Below are 24,746 nucleotides of genomic sequence, written 5' to 3'. Positions count from 1 at the left end.
AGTTGTAGATTTACCAACTTTAATTAGGATGGCTTATTACAGATAATTTACACTCTAAGAGAGAAAATAGAATGAAGAAGTTCATCAAAACCTTAAATTAAGATCAGAGATACAATATTATAGATTAGAAAGGGCAATATGCTAATACCAAGTACTTTGAAAGTAAATCATTTTAGTCCAAAATCCTTTAACAGAGGAAAATTGATTATTAACCTTTTAGCTTAGATTTTTCAAGGTATTACACTATTTATGGTAATCTATTATAACAGGTGATGCTAATTTATGTGAGTGAATAAAAGCATATGAATAATATTTTGTCTACCTAAAACACTAAAATAGACTAAAAAGAACACATACTAAAATACTTGAATATTTCCCATAACTCCTTTAAAGGGTATTCAAGCAAGAGAAAAATCCTATAAGTCTTACCCTAAAAATAAATAAAAACTAATTTACCAACAAAGAAGCAAGTAAGGAGAAAGAGCATCTCAGCAACAAAACACAGAAATAATGTCTGCAGTTCTCTCAATACCCTTGTGGGTGGTAACTGCAACCCAGAAAGTTCCACACATAAATTGCTAACTCCCCCGAGTTTAAAGCCATGGTAATTAGGTTCATTATCTTACATGCTAATGACACAGAGATAATAAGTTTGCAGTGAATAATTCATATACTACCAGCTCTCACTGCGATGCTCATCGCTAATAGTTTATTTACAGTACAAGTTACACTGCATTTTTTCTATAGTTTAAATTTATTGCCTAGATAAACAGGAATCATTTAGTATGGAAATCTAATTTACTATCAGTAAACAGTAACAATCTTAAGCATACATCGGTTTGTATATTTGTAGTGTGATTTCTTACTCATTATTCGTAATTAGTTAAGATAATAATCAAAACATCAAAAGAATATCTTATAGAAAGATTAAGGTACTTGTATCTATATAGATGATTATTCTAATGATATTGGATAATGATGATTGCCCAAAACACTTAGCTGATGTCAATAAATTTTAAATTACTTTAGTAATTCATATTTTCAAATAAACAGTATTATCACCACATTCCTTATAAAAAATGTACATATAGATTATTTTAGACTGTGAATATCAAAGTGCAAATGAACCACTTAGGTTTCTTACCATGTAAATACTTACCGTAAAATAATATCAAGTGTAAGATTAAATTCAGGGACCTATATAATTGCAATTGTCTTCAATTTTTACCCAGTTTTGGAATGGATTCATATCACACTTGCTGTATTTATGTCAACAAATTAAAGGTAATTTTAATCTCTTTCAAAATGACCTTCTTATAGATACTTGCAATAACTTACTCATTTTGTTACTATATACATGAACTATTGTGGTTTCAATATCTCAAAATCAAATTAGGTAAAAAGTTTTCTACAATTTTTATACTTATACATTGATTCCTTCTAAAATAACTTGATTTCTAAGCTAAGACTTTTATTTTTTTTTTTAATTTTTTTTTTCAACGTTTTTATTTATTTTTGGGACAGAGAGAGACAGAGCATGAACGGGGGAGGGGCAGAGAGAGAGGGAGACACAGAATCGGAAACAGGCTCCAGGCTCTGAGCCATCAGCCCAGAGCCCGACGCGGGGCTCGAACTCACGGACTGCGAGATCGTGACCTGGCTGAAGTCGGACGCTTAACCGACTGCGCCACCCAGGCGCCCCTAAGCTAAGACTTTTAATATGCAGGTCGTATCAATGAAGACAGGTCAGGTATAGTTCAGGCAATATTTATCACGTAACAACTACAAAATCTCAGTGGCTTAAACAATAAGGTCTTTTTCTCATTTACACTAGATGCCCATGGGTCATCTAAGGGTTCTACTCCATGTCTTTTCATTTCAATACCCAAGATAATGGAGCAGTCATCACCTCAAATTCTACCAGTCATCATAGCAGATGGAAAGAGAGCTCTGGACAGTCTTGCACTGGTCATTAAATGCTCCAACCCAGAAAAACAATTTCACTTCTGCTCATAATTCATTACCCAATTAACTATCTGGGAAAGTAAAACCCTGAAAAAGTTTAAATATTGAAAAATTTTTTAATATTTTATTTTTAGGTAATCTCTATACCCACTGCAGGGCTCCAATTTACAACGCTGAGATCAAGAGTCACATGTTCTACCAACTAAGCCAGGCACATGCCTCTAAAATTAAAAAAAAACAAAAAAACAACTTCTCTTGGGATGAGCACTGGGTGTTGTCTATAAGTGACAAATCACTCAATTCTACACCTGAAACTAATATTACATTGTGTGTTGACTGGAATTTAAATAAAAACTTGAAAAAAAAATTTTTCAAAGACATCAACTTCACAAAGTCAGTTATGAAGATAGGTTAGATAATGTTCATAAAGGACTTTGAATACAAATAGCATTTCAAATTCCTTTTTGTATTACTTTGCTACCATATCACAACAAGGTGTTCTTGCCAAATCTGCCAAAAGTATAACCAGGCTAATATCAAGCACACTTTCAAAACTGCATTTGAACAGACCACCTACCTAAAATCCTCTGACCTTCTTACCATCACCCTCCATGAAATGATCCCGGCCTGTTTTTCTGTCTTCTCAGAATATTCAGTACTATGTACAGAATGCTCCAGGAAGACAAATCTAATAAATATACTGTACTAAATCTTTTTACATGCTGCCCATGTGAGAATGCTTTCTCTGCCACCTCCACTTGATGAAATCTTCCTCTTCCTCTAACTAAGCTTAGGCCATCTCCACAGTGAAGCTTCACCTGAGTCTGATCCCAACACCCAGTACTGTACTCTAACACTGATTCCACATCTCCACTATGATTGTTCATTGGCTACACACTAGATTATGAACTCCTTGAAAACAGACACTATTGTATTTACCTCTGAATCCCCAGTACCTGACATTTACTGGCTAATCAACAAATAAATGTCTAGAAAAATAACTAAAAGTCCATAGTCTCAAATGAATGATCTTAAAGGAAAGCAACATGCTTTGATGAAGAATAACTGTCCTATCAGTTCATGAAGATATAATTACGAAATAAGCTTGCTCAATGAGTTCCTTTTAGTACACAGAGTACACAGAGTACACAGTTCCTTTAGTACACAGAGTACACAGAGTACACAGAGTTTGTTGGGGGCAATTCTGATAAAATTAACCTAAAGCTGCGTGACACTCAGTTCATTTTTCCTTCATCGTTCCCCTGTCTTTACTTTATTCAACTAGTATTTACTGAATGCCAACTGTAGAGGTTCTAGAGATGGCATTAATTAAGGGTCAGCTGAGACACCGTCATCAATATCAGACAAAAACAGGTCAGTTCAGGGGCGCCTGGGTGGCTCAGTTGGTTAAATATCTGACTTCGGCTCATGTCATGAATTTGCTTTCATGAGTACAAGCCCTGCGTCAGGCTCTGTGACGACAGCTCAGAACCTGGAGCCTGCTTCGGATTCTGTGTCTCCCTCTCTTTCTTCCCCTCCCCTGCTCGCACTCAGTCTCTCTCTTTCTCTCAAAATAAAGATTAAAAAAAATTTTTTTTAAATAGGTCAGTTCAATATTTTGCTCACTGATGTCTCATCTAATTTTTTGACAGTTCACTTCACCATCACTGTAAGAGGAGGGTTAAGACTTCACAATGTAATTTTATATTAACATAATTCACTATAGTTATGAAAATGTTTGGAACAGGGGCGCCTGGGTGGCTTGGTCGGTTAGGCGTCTGACTTCAGCTCAGGTCATGATCTCACGGTCCGTGAGTTCGAGCCCCGCATCGGACTCTGTGCTGACAGCTCAGAGCCTAGAGCCTGTTTCGGATTCTGTGTCTCCCTCTCTCTCTGCCCCTCCCCTGTTCATGCTCTGTCTCTCTCTGTCTCAAAAATAAATAAACATTAAAAAAAAAAAAAAAAGAAAATGTTTGGAACAAATATCATCCACTGACCACAAGAGTATCAACTATGTTTAGCTTAAAAATCTTTTTTTGAAGTATATTATAGAAGAATGTCATTCAAGTTCATATTAAAGACTTTACTTAAACAAGAGCAAATTGACATTAAAATAGATGACTTTACTTTTAAAAGCAAAATGAGTAAGTAAAAAATATGAAGGCATGCTCAAATTTAGTTGCTGGATCTGAAAGGGTAAATAATGAAAATGCTGCACAAAAACATTAATAAAAATTATAAACCAAGTATTATTTGTAATGATACCTTAAAAATGAAAGATGAGAATCTTTAAAAGTAACAAGACATTTGGAAAAACAGCATGCTCTACATTCCTGAAATATTTTCCGAGAAACAAAAAAGGCAAAGTTATCTGCCTAATACTTAGTCATTCTTGTTATCACCATTTAGTTGCCTAACACACTGGCAAAACAAAGTGACTCACATAGCCACTGAACATTTTTTTGTGTTTAGCATTGTGCAGAGAATGTATTTTTTAAAAGCACATTTGTTTTAATAATAAAAGAACTAATAAATTAAAAGCTGTATCTTTTGGTGATATACTATTACATAAAATCTGTACTACTGCAGAAATAACAAGAAAATATTTATTTCTCATTGTAGCCTGGTATAAATTTCATAACCTAACTTGATAGGAACTTTACAATTTATGTCAGATACATGTGGGAAGACCATTTAATATAAGATTTTCTGATTGTAGAAATTTTAACCTCTCATAACTGGCTTATATTTATTTATAGAATTATGAAGTACACTGCTGATCAATATAAATTCAACTAAAAATTTACAAGAATTATAAGTTATAGAGCAGCAAATATGATTGGGAAAGAGCAGAATCATTCTTAAAAATTAGGAGATTACTAAAGTTGGTTAGAATCATTGTTTTATATAATAAAGCTTTAGCATAGAAATTCTACCAGATCTCATGGGTAAAATGTAATAAAAACTGTTAATGTAATGAAAGGAAGCTCACTGAATAGCTGACTTTCTAAAGTATTTTGTTCAGAGACTGGAACTAACCATACTCATTTATAATACAATATTGAAGTACATTTATTGGTTGTTGAGAAAAAAGGATGCTAAGCAGAGATGGTATGAAATGCAGGAATAGGATACTTTTGTATTCAAGTGAATAAAAATCTCAACTGGCAAATATTGAAAAATTGGGGGATAAAATAGGCATATTTAATTGATTATTTAAACACTCTAAAAGAAATAAATGTGAAACTACAGGCAATAATGATTTATTTTAATACATCAGAGATACCCAAGGATACCAAAAAACATCATTATAGTCAGTAAGACTTAAAATTAAAAACTCTAGTTACTCTATGTTCCCAAGCTTAATGAAGAGAACATTATTAATAAATATAGTTTTGAACTAAATGATAAATACAATATGTCACTTCTAACTTCCCTTTGCAAAACATTTCACGATTAATTTCTGAAAGAGAAATGTGAAACATTAAAGAAAAATATTTGGATAAAAGACCCAGTTTTTAGACCATGAATTAATAATAATATTAAATTTGGTGCCCAAACATAATGAATTATTTAAGGTTTAAAACTTTCTACTGCTAAATAGAAAGAGTATATTACTATAGGCAACAACCTACTAGTATAAACTGGATTTTAACTGTGATTATGAAAAACATAGAAAAGCAACAGGCTCAACAGTGTACCAAATAAACATACGGCATTATTCTTGTATGCTGTGAACTAAAATGAATTTATGAGTAGACAAGAATACACTTCATAAAAATTTCCAAAACTGTATAAATATTTCCAAAACATTTCTAAATATTCATGTCTGTATTGCTCATTTTAGAGATTGTTGAACTGTATTTGTTATTAACTTTCTTACATTTATATAATGTTTAATAAAAGGACTATTTCCTGAAATGTTTCAATCAGAGGAGCATGTGTATGTATATGTGTGTGTGTCTATATGCCCACTTCAATGTAAATGAAGTCTTGCTGTTAGTTTCAGTTGACAGTATTTTGATAACTACTACCTTAGATAAATTCTTGCGTATGTACAAGAGGCAAATATAAGAATGTTCATAGTCACAAAACAACTGGAAATGACATAAATGTCCATCAACAGGTGAATGGAAAAATAAAATGCTGGGTGGCTCAGTCGGTTAAGCATCCAACTCTTGATTTCAGCTCAGGTCATGATCTCTCAGTTCAATGAGAATGAGCTGCACATCGGGCTCTGCGCTGACAGTGTGGGACCTGCTTGGAGTTCTCTTTCTCCCTCTCTGTCTGCCTTTCTCTCTCTCTCTCTCAAAATAAATAAATTATAAACAAACAAATAAATAGGGGCACTTAGGTGGCTCAGTTGGTTAAGCGTCCAACTTTGGCTCAGGTCATGATCTCGCGGTCCGTGAGTTCGAGCCCTGTGTCAGGCTCTGCTGACAGCTCAGAGCCTGGAGCCTGCTTCAGATTCTGTGTCCCCCCTCTGCTCCTGCCCCTCCCCCACTCATGCTCTGTCTCTCAAAAATAAATGTTAAAAAAATAAATGAATAAAATAAATAAAATGATACATATTCATGCAGTGGAATACTAGTTATTGAATAATGAAAATCAATGAACTACAGCTATATGTATCAACGAGGATAAATCACAGATATATACAAAAATGTATTAATTTTATACAGTTTAAAAACAAAACTAAAAAAACATACTGTTCAGGAATACATAATCACAATTAAATTATAAAGAAAATGAATTATGTTAAAAAAAAATACCAAACCTATATTCAAGAGTATGGTTACTTCTGTGGAGGATTTGGGAGAATGACTCTAGGCAGAGTATGAAAGGAGTCTCGAAGCCATTAATAATATCATATTTCTTCAATTGGGTGATAGGTTCATGAGGTTTAGTTTCATTGGTATGCTTCAAAACATGATACATACTCTTTTGTCTATATCAAATACTCTTTAAAGAAAATGTTGGAAAACATATGTGGGGAACTTGTGCTTTCTATATATTTATAAATCACTTTGATCTTTCATAAGGACCATGAACCAAAAAGGAACATGGAACCAAAAAAGGGTGAATTTTATAATTTTGAAATTATAATTTATAGTAACTAAAAAATAGGAAATAGACTAAGAGTTTACTGAAGTTACAGCCTCCAGGAAAAAAAGCTGTTAAGAGTTTATATCAGTTATTTTATTATTTATTCATTCATTCATTCATTCACTTCTTCATTCATTCACTCATTCATTTTCTAAGTAGGCTTCACGTCCAGGGTGGAGCCCAATGTGGAGCTTGAATTCACAACCCTGAGATCAAGGTCTGAGCTGAGATCAAGAGTCGTTTGCTTAACCAACTGAGCCACCCAGACACCCCTGTATTAGTAACTTTATTAGTTATATTAGTATTTTTCAAAGATATAACAAAACTTTCACGTACATGTTCAGTGCAAATGCACTTAAAATAAATTTTAGAGAAAAAAAGGCGTGTGGGGGTGCTGTGCCAGGCTGGCTCAGTCAGTGGAGCATGCAACTCTGAATCTTGGGATTGTGAGTTCAACCCCCATGTTGGGTATAGAAATTACTTAAAAATAAGATCCTTTAAAAATAAAATAAAATAAAATTTATAAAATTATATAACAGAGTTAAGTAGAACAAATGACCCAAACCCCAGATTTTTAAAGGAAAATAATGCTTCCAAATATTTAAAAATTACAGTTTGTTATATATTTAGGCCCAAAGAGTGATAGTGATAGAAACAGAAAAACATTCACTTTTAACCCAGAAGGCCTGCATGGTTTAGATAAGGATCAAGTAAGCACTGGTTGCTACATTCTTTTTTTTTTTTTCCCAATTGAAACAATAGTTTTATTTGAGACATAAAAGCACACGTGTTTCTGTCACACACCAGGGGGTTGACTTTAGGGTCCTGGCTTCTAAGTTAAGACTGCATCCTAGACACAGCTTCTTGGGAAATGAATCAGAAAAGGAGCAAGACACAGCCTGGCAAGAAGACCATTACTGTTGTTGGGAAGTCCTACAGAAGGGGAAGATCGTACTCGATTAGCATACGTGTGCCAGAGCGCTGGGGATAAAGAGTGGTCGGCAGTGAGGCTGGCGTCTCCTCTTACCACAGCAAGGACTCTCCCCTAAACAGAGGCAGCGGAGTCCACTTGGCAATTCTGGCTGTAGAACATCTCAGGGCTCCCCAGTTCCCTCCCTGGATTCCCAAATCAGTCCCTCCACGTCCCCCAAAGATTTCAAAGAGGAAGGGCAGGGCCTATGTCATGGATACTGCTAATTGTTCAATGAAGCTGGCCAGGTTTATGTCCTGTTCTACAAGGCCTGCACATTCACGGGTGCTCAGGGTGATGTGGGCCTTACTGTACATGTTAAACCATTCGGGATGGTGGTCTAGTTTCTGAGCCTGCAGGGCCACCCTCATCATGAAGCCAAAGGCCCAAATGAAGTCTTTGAAATGGAACTGCTTGAAGATAGCATCTCTGCCTTCCAGCTCGTTCCACCCTAGAGTTCTCAGGTTTGGCAGCAGCTGGTTCCTCTCCTCATCACTCAGCCTCTGTGCTTTGCCAGCCATCCTGAGCACTGCGCAGGTGCGGATGTGGCCAAGCAGCAGATGGCTGTGGGCAGGAGGGCGGCACCACCCACTGGTTGCTACATTCTGAAAGGGTCTCATGACTGCCTGTATATCTCACCAATACCTAATATCCAACAGAATAATAAACACCAGAAAAATCTTGTGAAAGTAGTTTTACAAGTAGAAACTCAAAGAAAACATTTATGATCTAATACTCCTTGCATGTCCCCAACCCCCCTGAGCACTAAGCATAAAACACCAGCTTCATACAGCAAAAGTGCAGCCCTTTCTGCCCACAGGTCCTGACCCCATGCTACTTAAATAAACGTACTAAGTTGCACCATAAAATGTCTCAAGAATTCTTTCTTGACCATTACACTCAACAATCCCACAACACATACGCGGTTAAGCACACTACACTAAAAAAATTTTTTCATGTAAATATTTTATTTTCAGTAGCGCTGAAAGAATTAAAACACAGTTTCTATCTTCAAATAATATACAATTTAAAGGAAATGGCAAACCAAAAATAATTTCAGTAAAGTGCAAAAAGTACTAATGTGAGCAACGGAAAGATTAGCATGATGGAGATCAAGAAGGCTCTCAGATAACCTTTTAAGGAATCTTGAATTTTCCAAGCAAACCAAAGTTAGCTTCTTGTGGAGAGCAAAAACTTCCAGAGAGAAAATTATGTAAGCACTGAAGGCAGGACACAACCAAGAAATTCTGGGGCTAACCAGAAAACTAAAGTGTGAATAAAAAGGAGGCTCAGAGGGAAACCAGATAGGGGTTTTCAACTCATTTGAAAGACTATCCTGTTGATTTTCAATACTGATACTACTGGAAGTTAATCATTACCTCTAGCTCTGTATCTTTTTTTTATTAAGGTTTTTTAAAAGTTTATTTTATTATCTATTTTGAGAGAGGGAGAGAGTGCAATCAGGGAAGGGGCAGAAAGAGAGGGAGAGAAAATCCCAAGCAGGCTCTGAGTTGTTGTGGAGCAGGGGTGGTGCGGTTGGGTGGTTGGGGGGCGTGGTTAGTGGGAACCCAATGCAGGGCTCAAACCCACAAACCGTGTGAGATCATAACCTGAGCCGAAATCAAGAGCCAGACACTTAACCAACTAAGCCATCCAGGCGCACCTACCTCTGTATCTTATACAGATTCTTTTATTGTTTCCTTTAGCATACTATATGATTATCTTACCACTTATTTTGTAAAAATTCACAAAGAGAAACCTCATTAAAATGGAGCCAGGAGTACAGATGGGGAGCACCGTACCACTGGTGGTCAAATGCAGACCCAACAGAAGAGATGAATCTTGCAAATCCATACTATTTTAGCTACTGCTTTACTAACTCAGTAGGAGGAAGAAAGGTTCTCCTCGTCCCCAGGCAACAGCCTAGCCAATGAGAGACTGTCACAACTCACCCAATGAAAGTCACTGTACTCGAACTCCCAGTTTACTCCAATGGATTTTTTGTTTATAAAAGTCTTCCTAATTTCCACTTTCCCCTATAAAAGAGTATAACTTTCTTTATTTGCTGGACTTGTCTATGGTTTTGCCACAGCTTGCTTGTCCCTAATTGCAATTCTCTACTATTCCCAAACAAACCCACTTTTGCTGATAAAATAACTGGCAGTTTTATTTTTAAGGTTAACAGATTCACTCACAGTTTTCTGATTATATCATCATAATTATTATTTTTGCTACTAATCTATCCTATTCAGAAATCACCTCTATCCTTCCCAAGGAGAAGCCACTATTTGAAGCCTACTACACATTGTTTTACAGGATGCTTCTTCACACATTAAAAACTCCATGAGGTTGGGGACTAGGTCTGTTTTATAGACTAAGGACAAGACCTAGTATAAGACCTAACATGTCTTAAAGTAATAGTCACTATAAGAGGACCCTAAAAATGGAAGCCAGCATAGTAAAGATAGGGCTTCAGTTCCTGTTGACTGTAAAGCTGTCAGGCCAACCTGGGCTACCAACTTAGACTTCTATTACATGAAAGAAAAATTAAATTCTATCTTGCTTCTGTTGCTGTAATTTTGGACTTTCTCATATGCAAATTCAATCCTAATTGATACAACATGTGAATTAGTGATTAACATCTCATGACAATGAAACACTGGAACACAGTAGAGGCCAAAAATTAAAATGTTCTACCTTCTATGAATGAAGTTGAACATCTTCATATGAAATTTGTTCCTGTATTTTGTTTAGTGCTACACACTACCAAGTCCTAAATTGGATTCAGTATTTTGGCAATTAATTTTAGAATCTGTCTTCCTGTAGGTATTCTCTTTCAACCTCAACTAGTGTACTGCAATTCAATTCTGGTACTAATCACCCAGAGTTAGCACAGATCTCACAAGTTAATGGACACAGTTCACAGCATGTTTCCCTCACATCAGACCACCCACACTTCTGACTACATACAAATTTGGAGTTTTCTATTACCCTCCCACAGGTTCAATAATTTACTAGAATGACTCACATAACTGAGGAAAGTGCTATACAGTTTGACCTTTGAAAACACAGGTTTGAATTGTGCAGGTCCACTTACAAGTAGATTTTTTACAGTACTGTATTTTCTCCTCCATATAGTTTTAACAGCATTTTCTTTTCTCTGACTTACTTTATTGTAAGAATATAGTATATAATACGTATAGCATACAAAATATGTGTAAATCAACAATAGTTGGCTATTAGTAGTTAAGTTTTGGGGTAATCAAAAGTTATATATGGATTTTAAATTGCATGGGCAATCAGCACCCCTAAATCCTCATATTGTTCACGGGTCAATTGTATTTACAATTACAGTTTTATTGTAAATAATACAACTCAAGAACAACCAAATGAAGAGACAAATAAGGTGAGGTCTAGAAGAGTCCCAAACACAGACCTTCCATGCCCTCCCCTCCTGGGATCAGAGTGCAACACATTTCTGCAAAGTATTTTGTTCATTAAGAAGGAAGTTTCACTGAGCTTCACTGTCCAGAGTTTTTACTGGGATGTCATTACAATGATTGGATCATTGGCCACATGAATGAATTCAATCTCCAAACCCCCTTCCCAGAGGTGGGCTAGCTCTAAGTCCAAACCCTCTAAATAATCACATGATTTGATCTTCCTGGTTGATCAGCCCCCCTTCAGAAGTGAGCTAGGGGCCCACCATGAGTCACTTCATTAGAATAATGACAGTGATAGCACAGCAATCCTAGTAGCTCATAAATAACAAAGACACTCTGTCACTTGGGATATTCCATGGGTTTTAGTTGCTCTGTACCAGGAACCCAGGGTAAAAACCAAATTCTTTATTATACAACAGGGAGTGATTCTGTTTTCATTAGCTGGCACACAGTAAAGGCCTTCTTTCCCCTCATCAAATCTCCCCCATTCTAATTTCTGAAAAACATTAATGAAGAAAATATCATCAAAGCTGCCATAGCCATGTACTAGAAAAATCTGACAAAATTTAAGGGAAGATATTATCACTCTAATCCACTGTAGATGTTTAAACAGCTACATTCCATCCTACCCCAAATCTTTCAAAATCTTTACCTTTATCATCTATCATAATACTAAAACATGGGACTCCCTTAACTGTCACTTGCAGTACCTATTTCAACACTTACACAAAACAAATCTTATTTTGAGACAGAGAGAGAGAGACAGAGAGAGAGGTTACATGAACAGGGGAGGGGCAAAGAAAGAGAGGGGAGAGAGAATCCCAAGCAGGCTCTGCACTACCAGTGCAAAACTCCATGCAGGGCTCAATCTCACAAACTGTGAGATCATGACCTGAGCCAATATCAAGAGTAAGATGTTTAACCGGCTTTGAGCCACCAAGGTGCCCCCACAAAATAAATCTTAGCTTGTGTTTCCTTTGAGGAGTGGATCCAGGTTTTATGGACCAGTAACTTCTACAACTTGGGGAACTCTTTTGAAGGAAAAGGACACAAATTAGATGTGAAGTATGTATTTAAAATATGAAAATAAGCCTCGTTAAATTACAAATTTCTATTTAAATTTTTTTTTATTCTATTTAGATCCAAGTTAGTTAACATATAGTGTAATAAAGGTTTCAGGAGTAGAATTTAGTGATTCACTACTTATATATAACATTCAGTGCTCATCCCAACAAGTGCCCTCTTTAATGCCCATCACCCATTCAGCCCATCCTCTCACCCAACAACCCACCAGCAACCCCCGATTTGTTCTCTGTATTTAAAAGTATCTTATGGTTTGCCTCTCTCTGTTTTTATTTTATTTTTCCTTCCCTTCCCCTAGGTTCATCTGTTTTGTTTCTTAAATTCCACATGAGTAAATAATACAATATTTAACTTTCGTGGACTTATTTCCCTTAGCATAATACACTCTAGTTCCATCCATTTTGTTGCAAACAGTAGGATTTAAGTCATTTTGATTATCAAGTAATATTCCATTGTATATATATACCACATCTTCTTTAACCATTCATCAATTGATGGACATTTGGGCTGTTCCCATACTTTGGCTATTGCTGATAGCACTGCTATAAACACTGGGGTACATGTGCCTCTCTGAATCAGCATTTTTGTATTCTTTGGATAAATACCTAGTAGGGCAATTGCTGGGTCATAGGATAGTTCTATTTTTAATTTCTCGAGGAACCTCCATACTGTTTTCCAGAGTGGCTGCACCAGTTTGCATTCCCAACAACAGTGCAAAAGGGCTCCCCTTTCTCTGCATCCTCGCCAACATCTATTGTTGCCTGAGTTGTTAATTTTAGCCATTCTGATGGGTGTGAGGTGGTATCTCATTGTGGTTTTGATTTGTATTTCCCAGATGATGAATGATGTTGAGCATCTTTCCTTGTGTCTGTTAGCCATATGGATGTCTTCTTTGGAAAAATATCTGTTCATGTCTTCTGCCCATTTCTTTGCTGGATTATTTGTTTTAGGGTGCTGAGTTTGATAAGTTTATAGATTTTGGATACTAACCCTTTATCTGATACGTCATTTGCTAACATCTTCTCCCATTCCGTTGGTCGTCTTTTAGTTTTGTTGACTGTTTCCTTTGCTGTGCAGTAGCTTTTTATATTGATGAGGTCCTAATAGTTCATTCTTGCTTTTGTTTCCTCTGCCTCTGGAGACATGTCAAGAAGTTGCTGCAGCCGAGGTCAAAGAGGTTATTGCCTGTTTTTTCCTCCAGGATTTGATGGTTTCCTGTCTTACATTTAGGCCTCTCATCCATTTTGAGTTTATTTTTGTGTACGGTGTAATAAAGTGGTCCAGGTTCATTCTTCTGCATGTCGCTGTCCAGTTTTCCCAACACCATGTGCTGAAGAGACTGTCTTTTTCCATTGGATATTCTTTCATGCTTTGTTGAAGATTAGTTGGCCATATATTTGTGGGTCCATTTCTGGGTTCTCTAATCTGTTCTATTGATCTATGTACCTGTTTTTCTTCCAGTACCATACTGTCTTGATCATTACAGCTTTGTAATACAGCCTGAAGTCCCAAATTGTGATGCCTCCAGTTTTGGTTTTCTTTTTCAACATTACTTGGCTACTCAGGGTTTTTTTCTGGTTCCATACAAATTTTAGAAATGTTTGTTCTAGTTCTGTGAGGAATGCTGGTGTTATTTTGATAGGGATTGCACTGAATGTGTAGATTGCTTTGGGTAGTATTGACATTTTAACAATATTTGTTCTGCCAATCCATGAGTATGGAATGTTTTTCCATTTCTTTCATAAGCTTTCTATAGTTTTCAGCATACAGATCTTTTACCTCTTTGGTTAGGTTTATTCCTGGGTATCTTATGGTTTTCACTGTGATTGTAAGTGGGATCAATTCCTTGATTTCTCTGCTGCTTCATTATTGGTGTATAGAAAATGCAACTGATTTCTGGATGTTGATTTTATATGTTGTGACTTTGCTGAATTCATGTATCAGTTTTAGTAGTTTTTTGTTGGAGTCTTTTGCGTTTTCCACGTAGAGTATCATGTTGCCTGCAAAGAGTGAAAGTTTGACTTCTTCCTTGATAATTTGGATGCCTTCTATTCCTTTCTGTTGTCTGACTGCTGAGGCTAGGACTTCCAATACTACGTTGAGCAACAGTGGTGAGAGTGGACATCCTTGCCATGTTCCTGATCTTAGGGGGAAAGGTCTCAGTTTTTCCCCATTGAGGATATTAGCTCTGGGTCTTTCATATATGGCCTCTATGATCTTGAGGTATGTTCCTTCTATCTCTACTTTCTCAAGAATTTTTATCAAGAAAACATGCTGTATTTTGTCAAATGCTTTTTCTACATCTAATTGAGAGGATCACGTGGCTCTTATCCTTTTTTTTTGTTAATGTGATAAGTCACATTGATTTTTGGATATTGAACCACCCCTGCGGCCCAGGAATAAATCCCACTTGATTGTGGCGATAATTCTTTCAATGTATTGTTAGATTCAGTTTGCAAATATAAATTACAAATTTTTAAAAGGTAACAAAATACTACAAACATCATAAATTCAAGAAAGACTGGCATTTTTTAATGTTTATTTGATTTATTTTGAGAGAGAGAGAGAGAGAGAGAGAGAGAGGCAAAGAGAGGGAGAGAGAAAATCCCAAGCAGGCTCTGCACTGTCAGCGCAGAGTCTGATGCAAGGCTCAATCTCATGAACTGTGACATCACAACCTGAGCCAAAATCAAGAGTCAGATGCTTAACTGACTGAGCCAACCAGGCATCCCAAGATTGGCATATTTTTATCAATTATTTAACCAACCTCTATATGCTCTTATTTTCATACATTTCTGACTGCATACTTTTGATTTCCTTTTCATATAAAAGTTTTATAATATTAAGAAAACAAAAAGGTAACTCAGTCTTTCTGCTAGTGTGTTTGATTCAGGTTTTATTCTTGATAGTTTAGAAAAGTTTTTGTCAGTTTCACAAGTTATTACTGATAAAGTCATAAACACTGTTAAGATTGTTGTCAGATTCAGGAAAACTCCTAATAAGTTTCTTTCATATATGAATTCTAAGATTTAGAAAAAATTTCCAGACTAGCTTCTGAGTCCATATATTTAAATGATATTTCCCTTCCTCTTTCTCCTACCAGACTCAAGGAACATGTTTAGATTGCTTTAAGACCTCTGCCCATGGGGCGCCTGGGTGGCGCAGTCGGTTAAGCGTCCGACTTCAGCCAGGTCACGATCTCGCGGTCCGTGAGTTCGAGCCCCACGTCGGGCTCTGGGCTGATGGCTCAGAGCCTGGAGCCTGTTTCCGATTCTGTGTCTCCCTCTCTCTCTGCCCCTCCCCTGTTCATGCTCTGTCTCTCTCTGTCCCAAAAATAAATAAACGTTGAAAAAAAAAAAAAATTTAAGACCTCTGCCCTTGCATCTATATATCACAAAGCCATCAGCACAGTGGACAGTAAGAATATTACTGGGAGTCATACCTATGCCAGAACAGCTAGTAAGAACTTAACAATATGCAGAAATAACTGCAAACTATGTACTCCATCTAAACATATCCCATACTATACTTCCCCATAACCAGATCCCAGAAATGCCTCTGACCACTCTAATGCCACCCAGTAAGTCAAAGTGAAAATAAATAGCAATTTAACTGGTTAAAATATCTAACTTTTGACAATTTTATCCCCCCAAAATATAGCTATGTAAACACATTGCTTGGGATCCTCTCAGGGTCTTGGAAGGGTCTATGAGAGAAACCCTGAAACTTGTTAACTGACTACAAATTAAACCCATATCGATTTCCTACCCTAACTTGAAAAGCAGTTTCCTATTCCTTTTATCTATTATCAAAATAATCAATCTTATTTCCTCAATGACATTTTGCTACTTTAACATATAACATCTAATTTCTAGAACACGAGCACTTCTAGCTTCTACCCCAATAAAATTAGGTGTAGACACTAAAACCGAACATTGACACAAAAACTGTTCCAGTTTCAAGCTTACCTTAATAGTAATGCAAGCCTTACAATGGCTTTTTTTTTATCTTTATTTATTTTTGAGAGAGAGCGCACGCACATAAGCAAGGGAGGGGCAGAGAGAGAATGGCAGACACAGAATCCAAAGCAGGCTCCAGGCTCTGAGCTGTTAGCACAGAGCCCAACGCAGGGCTCAAACACACAAAATGCGAGATCATGACCTGAGCCACAACTGAATGCTTAACCAGCTGAGCCACCCAGGCGCCCCCACCATGGCTTTTTTGTACTTCAGGTGAAGGGTAGATACTTTAGACCATAGTTCAGTTCCTTTCATTGGTAAATATGAAAAAAAAAAAAAATCCAATTTAAAGTGGCCTAATAAACTTCCTCCAATTTCACATAAGACTTAGGGTGGCTTTAGAATTGGGTAATTTAACAGCTCAAAAATATCACTAAGGATCCAGGTTCTCTCCATCTTTTCACTCTGCTATGTAGTGTTTTGATTTTACACTCAACTAGCCCTCATATGGTTACAAAGTAGCTCTCAGAATTCTAAGCACCCACTTATATGGATAACATCCAGAAATGCAGGGCTGAGGACCTTTCCCAGAAGCTCCTCATCAAGCCTCCCCTCATGTTTCACTGGCCAGACAGAAGTCACATGCTCATCTCTTAACTAACTAGCACAAAAAATGGGACAAACAAGATTGACCCAGACTGATAAGGCAACTCACACGGCAGAGGGGTCAGCCTACCCACACCACACACACACACACACACACACACACACACACACACACACAGAAGGATCTGCCACAAGAACAACAGGAGTAATGAATGGTTGGTGGGTAAGCTTTTTATTAAGTAAACTGAATAGCTAATCTTAACCAAAATTACAGATTTCAGCTATGACATATATTTAATTATAGGGTAGGGCTAGATGCCTTTAGATCCATTTCAGCTCTCATGTTCTACAAGACATACAAATAGCATAGTGGTTAAGAGCCTGGGCTGTAAAGTCACACTGACATTTGTTTGAAAACCCATTCGGCCACTTATAAAATCTTGGTCAAGATACCCTTCTGAAAATCCAGATAATAGTAATATTTAAGTCACACTGCTATGAGATTAAAGGATGATGAATGTAAAATGCTTAGCATTTTAGCTAAGCTTCATAGCAAGCACTCAATAAATTTTAATTAATATTATTGGCCTATAATATACATAAGTGTTGTGATTTTTGCACTACGAAATTAGAATTTAAGATAACTAAAACATTGCTCATTTTCAAATCAGAAAATAATTCCATGTCTCATATTCTATAAATAACAGGTTGAGATATACCTAACAATTACTACCTCTCTCCTAATTCTTCTCTTCTCTTGGAGAGGCATTTCCTCCACCTGCAACTTAAGCACCTCCAACATTCCTTTAGATTTATTCCTCCAAACTCAACATTACAAAACCAAATTCATAACTTCTTCCAAGTCATATTGCTTTTACTTTCAAAGATAATAGCATCACTATTTATCTATACAGATGCCAAAGACAAAATTTTAAAATCTTCCTGGATGCCCTCTCTCTTCACTGATCAGTCACTAAATCCCATCAACTCAAACCTCTGAACTATATTTTGAATCCATCCCCTGTGTTGTTCTAAAGTCACTACTACCTCCCTATAACAGATCCTCATTATCTTACTCATTTCTATTACGAACAGTTTTCAAATTAGTATACGCACCTCCAGCCTCAATTTCTACCTCATCCTATTTTCTATCAACTGTCTTTGTAAAATGCAAACTAAGCATGTTTGCTTGCTTAAAAACCTTCCACAGGTCCCAAATACCTCTCATATATAAACCTAAAACCTTTGCCCAGTATATAAGACCTCTCACAATCTGCCCCAACCTACATGTGTAGCTTTTTCTCTTTCCACTCCTTCCACAACATACCTAGTGTTTTAACCAAACTAAACAATACTTCATCATTGTCCAAATACACTACTCACTCATGTTTCTGTGCGTTCATGCAGATCACTCTATACTGTGGGTTCATGCAGAACCTATTAACATAGATTAACTAATCCTCTGTTCATGTTGATTCCTCTGTTCCCAACTAATTTCTACTCATTCTTCAAGTCCCAGCTCAAATATCAGCTCTTTGAGATAGCTTCTTGCATCCTGCACAGCTAGAGGAATCTACTTCTCTTATAGGATTTGACACATAATTTAATCATAGCAGTTATCTATCACACTGTATGATAGCTAGTTATTGCCTGTTTAATACTCCTGAAGAGAATGAATTTTTTTAATGTTTATTATTTTGAAAGAGAGAGAGAGAGAGATTGAGAGAGAGAACAAGCAAGGGAGGGGCAGATAGAGAGGGAGACACTGAAGCAGGCTCCAGGCTCTGAGTTCTCCAGCACAGAGCCCGACGTGGGGCTCAAACCCACGAACTGCAAGATCATGACCTAAGCCGAAGTCGGACACTCAACCAACTGAGCTTCTCAGGCACCCCTGAAGAGAATGAATTTTTAAGGCAAGGTTATATCTTACTAATCTCTACATTTCTGGGATATATAATAAGCATTTATTACTAATGTTAACTGAATGAATAAAGAAAAAGTAGCAGAATAAGAACTTAAGTCATTAGACTCCATATTATAAGCTTTTTACCAGAAATACTTACTGAATAAGAAATTTAATATTCAAATCTGTCTTAGACTGTGAACTCTATAAGTGAAGGAAAACTGTCTGATGCTCTGTATCCAATGTCTAAAGTCAAGCTTTACACATAGTTAAGATGAATAAATATTAAATTAATTAATTAATTAATTAATAAAACACAACCTTACCATACCTGCAGAATGGAACAATCACTTAATTTGTCTAATGACAGCAGATTATACAGGAAACCCTTTCTTTCAGTTCTGGTCTAATTTCTTAACTATTTAAATATCACATACGGCAATCTTATTTACACTGTATAACTGAAGGCAAGATTCTACAGTGCCATGGATCTTCCTTTGAAAAGAGGTTATAATGTACCAATCAATCAATGTCTATTGCTTCAAACTGGCTCATTTTACTCACTCATTTGATACCTGAACCCTATAGCTAATTTAACTTAAATCCTATGCCAGGCCTTCTCTGATGAACAAATAAAACTCAGTGTGCACGTGTGTGTGTGTGTGTACAAAATAACACATTATAAGATCTCAAATTCTTTTTGGAAGTATTAAAAATATATGTGATATATAAAGATACATGTTTATACACAGAAATACAAATACCTACTCCCAAATGAAAATAAAGCCAAATATTTTGTGATTATCCATTTATTTCTAGTAATAATAAGAGTATGTATTTCCCTCTAGTACCCCAAGAAAAAAAGAGTTAGAAACATTAGGGTAGACCCATTTCTCCTCTTCTCCCAAAATAACCTGCTAAATTAGGAAGTTATACCACATGTTTTAATGCAGTCATCATTTTAGTGATTATATTACAATGGACTCTACTACTTATAAAACCACCTACAATTAAGGACAATTTCACACAAATATTGGTTATGGATAGTTTGGAATATATGGAAAAGAAACAGAAAAGAGTAGTAATAAGAGGCAGAAAATATTTATGATCATAAGCAAATTAGAAAATAAACCCCAAAATATCAAATCAATGTACATTTTCAAAATGGCTTTTATTTTCCTTTCTAATGCTTATCATCCTTTCCTCTTCCAAATTTTTGCTACCAATCAATCATCTCTTCAAATGGCTTGCAATGAAAGGAATAAATAAAACACACACTCAAGAAAATCAATTTTAATGTTCATGGCAAGACCACAGATCCATAAAGTCTTCAGGTCTATTGACTAGTTGATATAAGGGTGGAATATATCTACTAAACCAATTGTCCTTTTAAAATTAACTCTTATTTAAAAAGTAAATAAAATTCTTATAATTAAGTTATTTTCAACAAATATACCAAGCATATAAAAATAGAAAGAATCTTAAAAGGTCATTTAATCCAATTAACTATACCTTCTTGATTTGTGTGCCAACCAAGTAATTCCTACCAAGTAATCCAGTCTATAACACCTCCTGAGAAAGGGAATTCATTACCTCCAAAACAAGTTTATTCAATTTTTGCATTTCTTTACTACTAGAAAGTTTTCCTTTATTGAGCTAAAATGATTCAGTCTATACCATCCACTCATTAGTTGTTCTATCCTTGAGGTTTCACAAATAAATCAATAGATCTAATCTCATTTGCACATAAAGAAGGTGCTTCAAATGAAGAAGGAGGCTTATCATATATATCCTGGTTTTCTTTCTTCTAAGTTAAAACTACCCAGGTTTTCAATCCATTTTCATGACATGATTTTAAATTCCTTCAACAATTAAAAAAAGGGGGGAGGGAGGATGGTTTTAGAATCTATCCTCTCAATCATAAGTTTCAACATGGGAAATAATATACGGCTAACAAAAGAGCAATATAGAATTATTATCCTCTTAATGTTTGAAACCTAAGGATAGAATACTTTGTTCTTCTATGAATGGACTGCCATAAATGTCCAGGGAAGCTTGTATCCAATGTTTTATTGTTGATGGGGGGCCAGGGTAGGAGGGAAGTAAAGAAGATAATAAAAGAGTCTCTAAAATATGAGAGGCTACCTCTTTGCCCTCAACTTTATTTATTTATTTTTTTTTTTTTTGACACTAAGGCTACACTATTTCATGTATCAATTCCCTTTTCCTGCTAGGAAGTTCACATTTTATAGCAAAGTTATACTAGATATTTTATGCGTTAAAAAAAAAAAAAGGACACCATTTTATTGTAGCTGAAGAATCAGGTGAATGTTCCCAACTTGCTCATGCACTTAATAAAGTTAGTTAAAATACCACACGAAAAAAATAGTTGAAGGAGCTCAGAGTTGGTGCGAGGTTGGAAATATCTAAATCGTGAAACAGTTAAATCAAAGGAGTCAGAAGTCAGTGATGGAAGTATCAGCTAAGCCAAAAATGGTTGAATATACATGACTAAACCATTTAACCCCCTCTGAGTCTCAGAGTACCCTCACTGGTAAAATGAAGATAAAGAATTAAGATCAGAAGATCTCATATGCTTTGATCTCAGGACCTCTTTATACTTAAAAAGAAGTATTGAGTACTTCAAAGAGCTTTTATATCTATCCCTGGTGACCATATTAAAATTAAAACAAAAATTCTAAATGTTTATTAATTTTTTTAAACAGAACCATTAAATGTTAACATACATAACATGTTATGAAAAATAACTATTTCCAAATTTTAAAAATTGAGTGAGAAGAGTAATATTGTTTTAAAATTAATGTCTGGCTTAATAGAGGATAGCTAGATTCTCTTATGCATTTGATCAATATCACATATCATGGAACCTCCGGAAAAATACTTACATTAGTGAGAAAATGAGAATGGAAAGGGCAAACAATGTCTAAGTATCACTTTGAAAACAGTTCTGTCTTCATGGACCCGCTGAAAAGGTCTTAGGAAACCTTCTCCAAGAAGCCCTGTACCACACTAGATCATCTGTAATTCTCTAGATCTACATGAAACCAGAATGATGTCAAGATTTTTAATCTTTTTAATGAAAATACACCCAACTTTACTATGATAGAATGTATCACTATTATGATTCTAAGATATTTCAGTGAGATGATCCTTTTTAAACCAACTATAAAAAGCCATCTCAGGGCATGTTGATGGCTCAGATGGTTAAGCATTCGACTCTTGATTTCTGCTCAGGTTATGATCTTGCAGTTCATGAGATCAAGCCCCAAATCAGGCTCCACACCAACAGTGTAGTGTGGAGGCTCCACACCAACAGGGGAGGCTCCACACTGTTGGAGCCTGCTGGGGATTCTCTCTCTCCCTTTCTCTCTGCCTCTTCCCTGCTCATACACACGTGCACGATCTCTCTCTCTCTCAAAAATAAACATTAAAAAAATGAACAAAATAAAATTATAAAAAAAGCCATCTGAGAAAAAGAGTATAAGGTAAAAACAACAGAATATAGAATATTCTTTGTTACTATGGAAATTCCTACAAGGAAGAAAAGCTATTGAAATAATTTCCTTTGTATTATAATATTCGGCATAACAAAATCACTCAGCTTTAAATTATTTATTTATTTAAGTAATCTCTGTACCAAACATGGGACTTTACACTCATTACCCCAAGAATCACAATCTCTACCAACTGAGCCAGGCAGGTGCCCCAAAATTACTCTTTATGTAACAAATATATATAGATCACCTACTATATGTAAAGAATTGTCTTAATGGAAGAGGAACTTTATCCTCTTATAGAAGAGATCTGAAGGATTGATTCCAAAGCTATAATACAAAGAAAAAAAACCAAACAAATGCTATAGGATAAAGCAATATGGTGGTTCATAATCTTAAGGGTATTATGAAGATGATGTTAATATAGTTATGATTAAACTACTCATGCACAAAGTCTAGGAACATAAGAAAATCTATCTATATTTACTAGCCTATGGTGATATGTTTCATTCACTAAATTCAAAGTAATACATGTACCTTTCCAGAGAAAAAATCAAATTTAAGAAATAAAAGCAACTTGCAGCACCTGGATGGATCAGTCGGTTGAGCTTCTGACTTCCGACTTCAGCGAAGTCATGATCTCACCATTCATGAGTTAGAGTCCAACGTCAGGCTCTGTGCTGACAGCTTGGAGCCTGGAGCCTGCTTTGGATTCTGTGTTTCCCCCTCTCTCTCTCTGAACCTGCTCCACTCACACTCTGTCTCTCTCTCAAAAATAAATACACATGAAAAAAATTAAAAAAAAATAAAAGCAACTTCAATCTCTAATTTCACACATTCCAAAAAAGTAATTGTTGGTATAATCAACAATGACTTTGGGAAATAGTTACAATGACACCTACATACTTTCATGCTTCAATCTCATGGCCAGACACAAATAAAAACAAGTGATAATAAGATCAGAAAAAGTAAATAAAGTAAGGGGTACCTGGGTGGCTCAGTCAGTTAAGCATCGGACTCTTGGTTTCAGCTTAGGTCACGATCTCAGAGTCATGAGATCGAGCCCTGTATCAGCATGGAGCCTGCTTGGGATTTTCTCTCTTCCTCTCTCTCTGCCCCTATCCCACTCACGTGTGTGCATGCTCTCTCTCTCTCTCTCTCTCAAAATAAATAAATAAATTTTTAAGTAAATTAAAATCCTAGAAATACTGGCTGAATCTTTCATACTTCACTGAAAAATGTATTTCATTAGCTAGCCATTTTTAACTATAGTGAACATTCAATTTCAGCACCCAAACGAACAGTGCACCACATACTACTTTCTAATACATAATTTAATTATGTAATTAATTTAACACATAATTTAGAATGATCATCCTTTTCATTTGTAAAAATAATGAATTTAAGCCTAAATTTCTCTCCTTTATTTGGGAAATATTCAAGAACACATAAAATAATTAAAATGTTTCCCTTAATTTGTAAGTAACTATGTAGCTCAGTAATATTGTTTACTTGAAAATGTAAAGAAAACTAAAACATAAATTTTAGTAATACACAATTCCTTTTAGAAATAACTACATTTTTCATGCATGTGGAATTATGATAGTCAATAGGATTTACATTATGTCAAACTTAAAAATATCTACTGAATTTTAGACTATATAGAAGTTTCTCTGGCATGTAACCAGCAATAGTTTCTACCTTTAAGATAAAATTCAGTACTGAATATAAGTTTACATTTGAATATTTTCCACTGAGCTCCTCCACCCCCAAAATATTATGCCCTAAAAATATTAGAAGATCTCCCATACTCTTTTTAAAAGTTCTGTATTCATTCATCCTCTGTATCTGCACAAACAAAACAGGCAAAATAGCACCATCTGGTGGGTATCACTTTAGTTTTAAAATAATTTTCTACATTTACCTTACTAACGCTTCTTTGAAAAAACTGCATAACAATAGGGAATCATTTTAAAGTACTATGCGTTAATGATGAAAAGTAGCTTAATTAGCAAGCAAAAGTACACTCTAAAATCGAGCCAACTTTGCAGCACTGTTTCTTAATTATTAAGAAGTTAACTTTCTATGATGCCATTTAGGATAAAATCTCCTCAGAACTTAACCTTGTGGTCTTAGTTTAAAAAAGACTAATATAAAAAAGACATTTTTAATATAAAAATAATTTATATTTTTCAT

General features: G+C 35.6%; 2 protein-coding genes across 5 annotated transcripts in view; both read right to left on the bottom strand.

Moving 5' to 3' along the window:
* The window catches only part of ADK (adenosine kinase), a 529,136-nt gene that overhangs the window by 418,926 nt on the left and 85,464 nt on the right, over nt 1-24,746 (bottom strand). The window lies entirely within an intron of this gene.
* LOC123577413 (pterin-4-alpha-carbinolamine dehydratase-like) lies at nt 7,756-10,231 on the bottom strand. Its single transcript, XM_045439676.1, has one exon. The coding sequence runs from the start codon at nt 8,659-8,661 to the stop codon at nt 8,248-8,250; it is 414 nt and encodes a 137-aa protein (XP_045295632.1). The 5' UTR covers nt 8,662-10,231; the 3' UTR covers nt 7,756-8,247.

The sequence above is a fragment of the Leopardus geoffroyi genome, chromosome D2, assembly GCF_018350155.1.
Source record: "Leopardus geoffroyi isolate Oge1 chromosome D2, O.geoffroyi_Oge1_pat1.0, whole genome shotgun sequence".
Classification (NCBI taxonomy): Eukaryota; Metazoa; Chordata; class Mammalia; order Carnivora; family Felidae; genus Leopardus; species Leopardus geoffroyi.
This window is presented reverse-complemented; position numbering and strand designations above follow the sequence as displayed.